General features: G+C 43.9%; 2 protein-coding genes across 3 annotated transcripts in view; one reads left to right on the forward strand and one right to left on the reverse strand.

Moving 5' to 3' along the window:
• Positions 1–921: 921 nt before the first annotated feature.
• gadd45ab (growth arrest and DNA-damage-inducible, alpha, b) lies at positions 922–3,166 on the forward strand. The gene is made up of 4 exons (XM_084354049.1): positions 922–1,129; positions 1,625–1,726; positions 1,845–2,052; positions 2,284–3,166. The coding sequence occupies exons 1-4, from the start codon at positions 930–932 to the stop codon at positions 2,395–2,397; spliced, it is 624 nt and encodes a 207-aa protein (XP_084210175.1). The 5' UTR covers positions 922–929; the 3' UTR covers positions 2,398–3,166.
• A 2,372-nt stretch (positions 3,167–5,538) lies between these two features.
• The window catches only part of gng12b (guanine nucleotide binding protein (G protein), gamma 12b), a 30,698-nt gene continuing 23,901 nt past the window's right edge, over positions 5,539–12,335 (reverse strand). For both annotated transcript variants that reach the window (XM_084354399.1, XM_084354398.1), the window contains 2 exons: positions 7,844–7,964; positions 5,539–7,750 (listed from right to left, as the gene is read on the reverse strand). In XM_084354399.1, the coding sequence (XP_084210525.1) occupies positions 7,625–7,750; positions 7,844–7,936 (219 nt within the window). In that variant the 5' untranslated portion in view covers positions 7,937–7,964 and the 3' untranslated portion in view covers positions 5,539–7,624. The remainder of the gene's footprint in view (positions 7,751–7,843; positions 7,965–12,335) is intronic.

A 12,335-nucleotide genomic window follows, 5' to 3' on the forward strand; every position in this document is an offset into this window, starting at 1 on the left:
ACTTGAGTACATTTATTGCCAGAAAATTACTTTTGACACATTAACACATATTATTATTAATATTATTTATTTGTTAAACTGAGTGTTAAGTAGCTCTATAGTCCAAAAGTAATTACTGTTATAGAGTTTAAAGAGAAAAGACTTTCTGGTATCCCTGCCCACTTGATCCAATCAGGACAGAGAACTCCATAAAGTTCTGCTCATGAAAACCCGGAGAGCAGCATCCTCCTCTTTACTGCTTATGTCTGGTGATTACTCTTTTGAGGTACTTGTACTTTACTTGAGTATTTCCATTTTCAACTTCTTTTTGGAGGAAAATATAGCACTTCCACCTCCGCTGCACTTATTTGAAAACTTTAGTTACTAGTTACTTTGCAGATTACATGCTGACTCTTGCATTTTATGACCTTTATGATGGTATGCTGGTGCAGAACCTCTCTAAAGTCCTTCTGCTCATGTTTTAAAAGACAGTATTTCGAGACCAGGGCTGCCTAAGTGGGGCCTGGAGGCCAAAGCTGACCCGTCATAAGGTTCAATTTGTCCCCTCAGATGATTTGAACCAAAAAATAAAAATACAAATCAAATTTAGAAATATAGTTTTTGCTGGTTTGCTCTGGTTCGGTCTGGTTCTGGGAGCAGCCTTCTAATGAATCACTTGTTTGATGACTTGTCTGTGTGTGTGTGTGCTGGTGTGCATGTGTAGCCTGCTCCCTTCACTTCACACACTGGTAGACTTAAAGCTGATATAATGTTAAACATTAAAAAATAAAAGTAAAATCCTCGACTCAGAGTTTTCACTCCATCATCTTTGTGATGAATCATCTGTGAGCAGCTGGTTTTTTGTTTCCCAGCTGCAGTGTCCGGCTCCGGCCGCAGGGTGTCGCTCCACTCACAGCACGCCGGTGACGCGTGCATGTGACCGGGGCTTTATGCAGATGAGCCGCGGGGGCCGGACGGAGGACGGAGGGTTTCACCGCTGCAGACTCGGGACTCACCGGCTCACACCGACACGCTCAGCTCTCAGCACCGGTCGCACACGCTTCGCTCTGGATATATTACTGAACACACAAGCCGCTCGGATGTGCAATATGACTTTTGAAGACACCAGTGGAGATAATTCATCAGAAAGGTCAGTTTGTGCTGCTTTTTTTAATGCACATTTTGCTGTTTTTTACGTGAATTTTACACCACTTTTTAAGACTTTTGGATGGAAGAAAAATCTGCAAATGCTTGAACGTGGATATTACTTTTACTTTGCTGAGGTTTCTCTCTCGCTGTCATTGAGATAAATGTATTTTATTCGTTTATACTGTACTTTGATGTGAGCTAACACGCGTGCAACGGTCGGCTAACGTCAAGAAGCTAAAGTTAACTTATGCTAGCTAGCTGTTTTAAGCTAGCGTCAGTTTTGATTATTATTGAGTGTTAATGAGAAATGTTCGTGTTGTTGTGTGTTGGTACACGTTGCAGGTTGTATCACACATGCAATGTTACATTATTAGCCACCACCCACTTAATTTGCATAATATTACCACATAACATGTGTGAAATAACAGTTATGTGTGTCTGTGTTGAGTGTTTTGTGTATGTTTTTATAATAAACGTGTATAAATGTGTGTTTCAGGATGGAATCGGTGGCCAAAGCATTAGAGGAGGTCCTGAGCTCGGCATTACCTCAGGGTTGCATCACTGTTGGAGTCTATGAGGCAGCAAAGTCACTCAACGCGTAAGTTAACAGTGAGATAACTGCAGGGTGGCATCAGCTCCGGTGCACAAACGAAGGATAAACCCTGAGATAGATTTTTTTTCCTCACACCTCTTTCCTGTTTCTTCCTTCCTTTCAGGGACCCAGACAACGTGGTGCTGTGTCTGCTGGCCACGGACGACGAGGAGGACGTGGCCCTCCAGATCCATTTCACCTTAATCCAGGCGTTCTGCTGCGAGAACGACATCAACATCCTGCGGGTGAGCAACATGAGGCGTCTGGCTGAAATACTCGGAGGGGTGAAGCCCGGAGGGGAGCCCATGGACCTGCACTGTGTTCTAGTTACTGTAAGTGTCATTACTCATGCCTGCTCACTATTGCACTTATTTGCATTGCTCACTTCCCCTCCAGACTGTGACGAGGGGGTTGTTTTGCCCACATTGTGCCGGTGTTACTTTTAGCGCCAAGGTCATTGTCAGTACCTGCACGGAGCTGTTGTGCAATGTGTATAATTTGTATCTGTTTGCACTTAAGCAGATGTTAATGCTCTTTGTCCCCCCTCTCCCTTCCTCCTGCAGAATCCTCAGTCGTCCCTGTGGAAGGACCCGGCGCTGAGCAAAGTGAACAGATTCTGCAGAGACAGCCGCTGTTTGGATCAGTGGGTGCCCGTGATCAACCTGCCCGACCGATGAAACCGCTTGGATTATTAATGTATTGTGTGCATTGGGGGAAAAGTAACTGCACAAGGCCTGTGTTAATGTCTGTGTTGGACTCCTTCTTTTGGAAAGTGCCCCAGAGGGAGAGAGAGAGAGAGAGAAGGAGACGGGAGGGGCAGGAAAAAACCGAACACAAGAAAGAAAAAGGAGGCCAAACGTTCCAACAAATTTACCAGGTCAGAGTGGACTCGTGGGCCAAGGAAGTGTGACTCAGCAGTCCAAGTTCCAGGATTTCCAACGTATGACTGCGCCTTTCTCTTCCCGAGAAAGAAGCCTTTACAGGAAACTGAATCATGTGAGCGGACAAGTACACGTGGTGGTGAGCACAAGCGCTGGACTGGACTGGAGGGGTGGGGAAGAAAAAAAGAAGCAGACAGAGAGCCTCAGTTGATAAGACTCCAAGAACTGGACCACGCTGGAGTGGAACCAGTCAGAACTCTCTCAGCTTCAATGAACTCATGAGAATTCGACCAAACCATTTCTTTTAACAGCACATTTAATTTAATAGTATTTAAAGATGTGTCACTTTGATAACACAAAAGGGAAAGTTTTCACAGTTTATTATATTATTATTATTATTATTATTATTATTATTATTATTATTTTGAGGGCAATGCAATGTTCAGACTTGTCCACTAACTGATGTTTTTATGTGTTTTATTAATTTAAGGAATTATATTTATTGTGCATAGTTCATGGACTTCTGCCTTGTTAAGTTGAATGAAATAAAACGAACGACAGCTCACGCGGTGGTTCTGCCTCGATGATTTCCAGGTACTACAGGTTTAGCTTGCTTGCAGGAAGTCACACACACCCACATAACATATGAGGCTCAGCATGTTGCCCCACTTTGGTTCTGGTTGTCTCCTGGCATGTCACCGGGCAGGTTTGAGTATTAACTCCACACCTGCGACCTCTTTCTGCAGCTTGAACCAAAAGCAATAGTGTTTTAGGCTGAAAATATTGAATAAGTAACCCGATCGGTGCCAAATCTTTGCTGCTAGCATGCAATTCCTTGAAATCAGCATCGCTCCCTTCATGGGAACTCCTGTAAAATGTGACCTTTTGCACATTTTGAGGATCTGGTTGCATTGAGGGGAGGAGAATTCCCATTGTAGTATGAATCTGTGGGATGGGGCTCTTCCTGACAGCTCATTCTTCACAGCCTTTCCGCAATCCACGCCATCAGAGCTAAATTTACTGCTGACCGGATTAAAAATAGCACAGAGGGAAGAAGAGAAAAAAACCTCGTCGAAGACTCATTCCAGACTGCAAAAAAAAAAAACAGAGAAAGCCAGAAATTATTGGTGCTTGCGCAGAATGGGGAGGGACAAAGCCTTTCTACACAGAGGGGTCACAAGACAATGGATGCATGAGTCAGGGCTATTCAGGTCTCCATTGCTAGAGCTGTACAGTACTTTAGCCTCATGGCAAAAAATAGCCCTGTGAATAGAGGCGGTCCCCCCCCCCCCTGACCACTCACAATAGTAGCACTTGTAATTAACAGGCAGCAGAGAGGCTGACCTGCTGCAGGGAGATGAAGAGGACAACAGTCCTCTCTGGTGGTCCTATCCAGTGGTGGATGGAGAGAGAGAGAGAGGAAAGTGGGTCAAAATGCAGAGGACCGGCCGGGAGACGAGGGGAGGAGCGAGTGTGGGTGTGACGGAGTCGCCAGAGGGTTTGTGGTCGTGTTTAATCGGCTGAAGTTAAAGGGTGCAGTTTTGCAAATGTGATAAAAATGTGCACGGAGGACAAAACGTGCACATGTGAACTGAGTGAGTTCAGATCCACAGTCTGTGGGCAGAACAGTCTAGTGTTCACTCTGCTCTGTGGAAACATTCTCAGTACCAAGTGCACACCGCGCTTTCAGACGAGACAGAGAAAATGCCAATAAAAAAAGGAGATTTTTCCTCGGAAAGTGGAACAATAACATCAGAAATACCACAGCAGGATGTGTAAAACGACACCTGGAAGACAATTTGATCATTTAAAAGACAAAAACCACGATTTTCCACCTCACAGCCTCCCTTTCACACAGGGGAGGGGGCCGCTGAAAAGCACATGAGATATTGGCGATACTGGATTATTGGCTTATCCTGGAGCTTCTCCACTGCGCTGACAGGTAACACAATCACCGCAAGCATCGCTGCTACAAAGCCAGCGCCATCCATCATCTGACTCGAATGGGGAGGGGTAACATCAATGTGGGCCAACAAATATGGCCTGACCTGATTGTGGATGTAACATCACACCTGAGCAGAGTGATAAAGGACAGAAAGGGCTGCTGAGAAGAGCGGGGATTATTGCATAACAGGCCGGTCGTGGCTCCGGGGGGACGTGAAAAATAAGAGCAACAAGAATGTTTATGTGCTCCTGACCTGATACCAGAGATACTCATCTACTCATCTGAACATGGTGACCTGCGAGTCCGACACCAGAATGATGACTGGTTAGCAGGACTGCTTATTGGACCGATGAGTGCAAATTAGGACAGAATAGCTTAAACTGAATAGATTTCCTACTCAACTTCTGCACATTGATACAGCTCGCAGGTGTAGTTCAGCAGAAAGAAAATAGTTCCTACATTTTCCAAGATTTCTGGAAAAGAGACATTCCTGTTGAGTTTTTTTTTACTTTTTAGCTCTTTAGCTGCTGAATGCGACGCTGTGTTCGCCGGCTAGCCGGTGTGAGAACTGGGGATGTTAGTGGACGGTTGGTTTTCAGAGCAGCTGTCTGTTGTTGCTGGAAATAAGGTTGATATGAGCAGTAAAGTAAAACCAAAACAATGGGCTGAAAAACACTAAAACACCCTCTTACAATCAGATTTTTAATGAGCACGGAGAAAATGTGCGCTTTAAGCAATGAATTCTGGGATTTACTGAAGGTAACTTAGCAACCAAGACTGTCAAAATACCCGATTATCCTGTCAGGGTTTGTTATTTTCTTTTATCTTTTAACATTAGTTGGAAAAAACCTATAAATGACTTCAAATAGTGGAGTGCAGAATAAGACATTAACACTAAATTGTTACCTCGACTCACCAGGTGTGACAAACCACATTCATTGAATCATCTCTTTAATAAAACACACACAGTAAAAAAAAGGCCAAACGCACCATTAATCCAAACAAAACAGTTTTAATTCAAAAAGTTGAATTAATGTCGCAGAACAGAGATTAAAAGCTGAAGTTCAGTCCTATAAAGTGAAAGCAAAGAGTTACAAGCAAGCACATCCTGTGGTTCATGGACGAACATCCTGCGCTACAATATTTATGGACGTACAGTTTGAGATACGCTATTTATTATTCAACATATGATGCCATACATGGAGTTAACAGCCTACAGTTAGATACACTCCCTCCACCTCCCTCTGTTATTCACAGTATAAGACAACAGCACTTATGTGACTCAAAGGTAGTCGAGAGTTGAAATGGGATCACTTCATCTTTAAGGCCCTGGCTGGTTAAGATAGCAAAAAAATTAGTTGCTAATAGTTTTTGCGTGAGCACCAACACACAACTGAGATAAAGTCACAGCGACACGCTGCCCGTCGCACGTCCTCACAATAAAACATGGAATGTTTCAAACTCCAGAGTTTAACAGTCGTTTTCAAAGTGCCTGGATCGTACCGCAACGAGCCTCCGCTCGGACACAACACAGAAAAATCAGGACGCTGACGTTTTTTAATAGTGACACTGAACAGGTAGAGCTGACAGGATGGCACAGATTGATCTCGAATCCTCTTTTTTCTAGCAATCATGGCCGGATCATGAATATTTCTTTATATAAATCAAGGAATACCCTCGATGATGCAAGAAGGTGACGCACAACGTGCAGTGAAATGGTACATATTTGTCCCATTTTCAGAGAAAGACAGAAAGCACCGAAAGCTTTACATTCATTATTAAGGCAAATGTAAACAAAAAGCGCAAAAAATAAAAAAAAGAGTGTTTTGACAAGAGAAATCCTCCTCTGGTATTCAAAGGATTCAATTAAAGTAAGTTTATAACAAGAATGCACCTAGCTCAAATAATCCCAACATTACAGGTCGACACTGTAGGTAAACTTTACTACATCCAAAAGCAACAACAGAAGAAGAAACTCCCGAGATCTGAAAAATAAAAATCCTATCAACAATTGAACTGAAGCATTTTTCTGAGGAAAGATTATATCATACATGTCAGGACAATCTGGACCAATTTAACTGCTCTGGAGTGTGGAATAATTTAATATATAACATATATTATTAAAAGGTGTTACTGATGACATTCAGCCACCTGATGTTGCACTTCTCCCCTTTCCACTGCACTCACCTCACAACACCCCTGTTGTTTTTAAATCATCTGCCCGCTCGAGTGGTTGCCAGTTTGTGCACTAGCTAACATTGCTAATGCTAGCTGGCTAACATTAGTGCAGTGCAATATGCTGCACTTTTCCTTTTTTTCCACAAACTGGCAACTACCAAGACGCAGATAACACGTGACACCAGTGACGTTACAATACTGTCTGACAAACCTCGAACAAACAATACTTTATTCTGCACCTTTCTTCAAGCTCTGTCGGTGTAGTATTTCTGTTTTAAAAGGATTTGTCAACATTAAATTGTTATAAATATGAACTTTATGACTTTATATTTCTGACTGTGACTAGCTGACAAACTACAAAGCAGGAGATGTGCATCAGTTTGTCTTCCCGTGATGGACGGCACAGTTTTTCTCTCCCAGAGACAGGATGTCATTATCTGGGCTGCTCATTATCAGCAGCACACAAACTATAACAACTGTTTCCTGAAGCAAAGCCTGATGAAAGCAAGAGGTGAAAGCTGAAAGCCTGGATCTGATTGGACCAAATGATTGAGGGGGGGTTGTTTACGGTCGCTGTGATAATTAGAGAGTCGGGAACTCTCCCATTTTCAGGCCGAGGTCTGCGGCCCTCTGCGTCTCAGCTGCACTCAGCTTTACTCGTCTTTGTTTGAGCTGCAGCTTCGACTCGAGGCCGCAGCTTCAGACTTCTGCCTGGTCTTTGGTGTTTGTGTTATCTGACAGCATGACAAAGAGGGAGTCGTTCCTTGAACTGCAGTGGGCTCGTGAAAAGGTTAAGGGGAGTACACTGGCCTTAAGATAAGTTGTGAACAATATTCCTATCAGCTTTTTTTTCCCCCATACAGGAATGAAAAGGAAAGCAGCGAGAGTTCAGGTGTTCCTCTACAGAACGGTGCAAGGCTTCTTGTCCTTGAAAGGGTTTTCTGAAGCAGGGATGCCCATGAGCAGCGGGTCGTTCTTGGCGTGTTCTCCGCAGTAGCGCATCAGGTCCGACGAAGCCTTGGACACCTGCGAAGACATCAGTCCACAGAGTGATCTACCTCGACATACATGTAGCAGAAGCAGAGCAGTCGAGTCACGTGAATGAATATGAAAAGCTACCTTTATCCTCTCAATGCTGGCCTCTATCCTCAGCTGGTGCACCGTCCGCCTGGCCTGAGCTATGCTACTGGAGCTCTGCATTTTTGATGACATCGCAGTCTTTGGACAGCTGTGCTCAAACCTAGAACAGGGAAAAGAAACTGTGCTCACTGCATTTGCATTATTAGAGATGTAGATGCAGATATGCAGTTGACATTTTCACAAGGGAAACCAACAAAGCCACAGTGATGACAAATCTATTCAAATGATTCCCGGCAGAAAGATGCTCCTGTGGCCTTTAACAAGCGCAGAGGTCTGGCTGCTGCTGAAAGCACTGTCAACAAAATCATCGTATCCCATAGTTTTTTTCTTGGATTTGAGATTGGCATCGGTTTCACATTGTTAGCTAGTAGCTTTATTTAGATAGCATGATCTCTTTTCATATACACGTAGCTGGAAAGCTGTTTGAAATCCATCTGATTTAAAGTCGTCACAGTACGAAGTCATCCAAGGTTAGCGGTATAATTTAAGATTAAAGTTGCAATATGCAAACAAACAAAGGGGGCAGTGAACCACCTGAACGTCTGCTGACCGAGCGGACGACCGAACTGGGCTCAGCAGCTACTCAGTGAACGCGGCCGGACCACAGACTCTGATCCAGCTGCCCACGATACAGCACATAGAACGACACCTATTACACGCTGATGTTTAGCAGACGATGTTTACCGTCGTCCCTCCCTTAGCCAAGTGTGTTAGCGTGCTATTATTTGCTAATTAGCCCCTAAGGACAAAGTACAGCTGGTAGGAAAGTCATTGTATTGGACAAATTTAAATTTTGACATTATCCTGTCTGGGAAATGCATGTAAATGTTATTCAGACATTTCACAGGATAAGTGAAAACCATGAACGTCTTCACAACATTTCATGGTATTTCATTGAATATTTGCGAGACATTTAAGTGGTTGGCTGTGTGGCAACAGCACGGCTAATAAAAATGTATCTACATAATGAAAAAATGATCAAATCTGCACCCTCGGCTGCAGCACTTAACTTAATGAATGAGCAGCTTTGCACAGTTTTGTAGAAATGATAAAAAAAAAGTCAAGTTACTACAGTGTTACTGCACACATTTCTTGTGTATATAGCCGTGCAACTTACCAGAAGTGACAGTTGACTTACTCTGGAATTGACTCAATGTGCGTAAAAGCAGTGGCCCAACCTAACGGACTCTTGTTTCACAATTCCCACTTCCAGGACACAATGAGCCGCTGTTACAGGCTCATTACGTCACTCCCTGAACTACTTAGACGAGAGGCTGCACAGTCGCAACTTGTTTTATGCACAAACATGATTTCTTAGAAGAATCAGGAACAGCTTCTCCTGCAAGAAGAACACCATGTGTTAAAGTAGAACACGCTGCACATGCGGTTGAGCAATAAATAAGAGTTACTCTGTGTACCCAACAATTGTTCGGCCCCGGGAACTTGCAGCTCTTGTTCCTTGAGCAAATCACGAAAAGTACATACAAAAAGTGGCTCTGTGGGACTGATAGAAACGATCTCTGACATGTGGTGTGGTAAATGTTTGCTCTGTGCTTTGGTGCAGGATATTACAGAGGAGGGGGACACGCTGAAACGGAAGAGAGATGAAACATGGACTATAGGACCGACTACAGAAGGGAGACGAGACCATGCATCCCTTTAATCCCCCCACACACTCCCTTCCGCTTCCTCCACAGGAAGCAGCATCGCCAGCTAGCCTCTACAGTATAAATGATAAAATATGGGGTGGAGGTTTTAAAAATAGGAGCTACACATGCAGGGCAGCGACCAAGGAAACTGAAAGCATGGCTGCTGAGGGACTTTTTGAATCAGACATTAAAACAACAGTCGCTGCTTTCGTAGTTTTTGCTTTCTTGACCTGTGCGCTGATCTTTCCAGGGAACTTAACACTTAACACTTGAGGCTGTCTTATCAACACAGCTGTAGTTTGTAAGTCCTCAGCTGCACCGGTGAGGCATGAGTGGACACAGGAAATCGGAGAGCTGCGTCACACGAGGGTTGGTCCTTAAACCCCCCCCAACAACAACGTCTGCATGGACACCGAGTGACGCCAGCAGCTACTATAGAGCTCTATAAGTTTGGGAGGAGGCACAAGAGGCGTAATGAGCTGTAAAACACATTAACAAGGCTGAGTGTTTTCTGCTTTTACTGCTCCATTGTTGTGTCTGTGGTTGTTGTGTTGTCTTTAAAGTGGCACTTCTGCAGACTGGTAACATGGCAGCTCTTGATCACAGCTGATACACACTCAACTTTTATGTTTTGGAAGATAAAACAGTGCAAGCTTACAGATTAAACATTACACATTACACTTTTAAGATGCAATCCTTAAAAAAAAAAAGGTTTTGACATTGTGACGTCTGTTTATTGTGTTGCAGAGAAGCAGCCAGCCCCAAGCTGCTGTGCTGGCGCTGTAAATACCAACACACAACTGGTCCTTGAAGCTCCCAGTCTGGACCACTAGCTGCACAGCTAACTGAGCTAAATGAGCGAACTAACAAACAGCAGCTACAGTTTGAGGCAGTTAGAGGTTTCTCTGGCGACATGCTGCACCTTATCTGTCGTATGTATTCGACAGGCGGACAATTCTTACATACTGCACCTTTAATCACTCAACTCGTGTCTGCAGCTTGTTTCTTTTGAGCGCTTCTTCTTCTTCATCTTGTCACATTGTCGTGTGCATTTATCTGAAGCTGTCCCACTGAAGCTGGATGATAAAAGTTGCAGTGAAACATCCCGTTAGGCTTCGTGCAATCATATCCCAATAGCACTGATTTCAAGTTGTTGTCAATAGACATGTGTGTTCATGTTGCAGCGTTTACTAGAATTGATGCCGATGAAGCTTCTCAGTCATCCAGGTTGTGGTAAACAGCTTAAACAGCCAACCAAAACAAGTCCAGTTGCCTACGATACAGCACTGTGTACAAGAACTGATGCAACAAAATAAATAATTGACACAATCGATTCATAGAAATCAAGCTGCCACAGCAGCAGTCGCAAAATTGGGGCCTGTGGAGACACTCCCCCTCAGGCGGGCGATGCCAGATGTGGCATGTCGTGTGCAGTAAACAGTGGGGCAGAGGTGAACGAGTGCAGAAAACACACACTAGCGTCAGGATTGGTTCGTCCCCGCGGTGTGGGCGCACACAGACTCTGCTGTGCAGCTCCCCTCAAGAAGCTGTCTAATCCAGTGAGGTCCTAAGCCTCAAATGTGCTGAATTTTCAAGTAATCCTCTGTTTCAGGGAAATGTGGTGGTCAGTTTTACAGTAACCCTGCTGCGTTTGAGGGATTATAACATTCTCAGAGACTATATCTACTTTTAATGGGCCTCATCAATGTGCACTTTTGGTTTGTCTGATGTTGGTGGGGGGCATTTTTCCAGGCAAAAGAAGCTCTCATTGTTCAGGTTCTCGTGATTTAATTTGGTTGTGGGCTTGGCTCCGCCAGATGAAACAGAAAACAGTACATGCTAGTTTATCACAAAAGAGGTGTGGCGCTCTTTTCCAAATTACATTTGGCAAGAGAGAACAATGACGTGCTGATGTGGCTGTTCTGTTTTGTGCAATCTGTTTTTAAGCCGTCTCTCAGCTCACCCAAACGACTGTGCAGCTGTCCAGGTGTGACCGAGTAAAATCAATCATAATAGAAGACGGAGCACAGACAGAACACTTCCTTGAAGTTGCAATGCTTCCCATCATGGAGGTAATTAAGTCAATTATCTTATATAACGCAAGCTAATTTGGTCGTAATGACCTGCTCAGCTGACATTAGCAAGAACATTGCTACTACCAAGGCATTGTTCAATAGTAATTCTCATCTATTTAATAATGCTGTATGCAACTTACAAGCAGCCCAAAGCCCAGCCCTTCCTTTCCTTCAGTGTTTTCTTCTTGTGCATGTAAAAGAAGCTCCTCTCTCCCACAGAAAACACTGCTCCTGAAACGCCCCGTCAGTACTTTGTGACATCACACCATGTCATTTGGGCACGTAAGAATTGATTTAGCGCAGGGTTTAGCACTCTGTTGATGTTAGCGGTGCAGCTCAGACGTGTGTGAGCTGACCAATCAGATGAGACTGGGCCTTAAAGAGACAGGAGCTAAAACAGAGCGTTTCAGACGGAGGGGGAATACAGAGCTGCAGCACTGGACAGTATGAGAAAACTGATGTGTTTTTTGAGCATTAAGGCGCGTAAACCTGTTCTAGTAGTGAAACTAAATAAAATGATGAAAATAAACATATGTCTCCTTTAACACATTGAGTCTCTAATGTTGATGAAGCACAGAACAAGGTTGAGTCGTCAGCGTACCGCAACTTGCTGAGAGTACGATGAATATCTACAGGCTACACTAAAATAGAAGTAGGCAGCTGGTTAGCTTTGTTTATCATTAAGACTTGAAGCAGGGGGACACAGCTAGCCTAGCTCGATCCAAAGGTTAAAAAAAATCTGCCTTC

Source organism: Pagrus pagrus (assembly GCF_965226575.1).
Source record: "Pagrus pagrus genome assembly, chromosome: 6".
NCBI classification, from domain to species: domain Eukaryota; kingdom Metazoa; phylum Chordata; class Actinopteri; order Spariformes; family Sparidae; genus Pagrus; species Pagrus pagrus.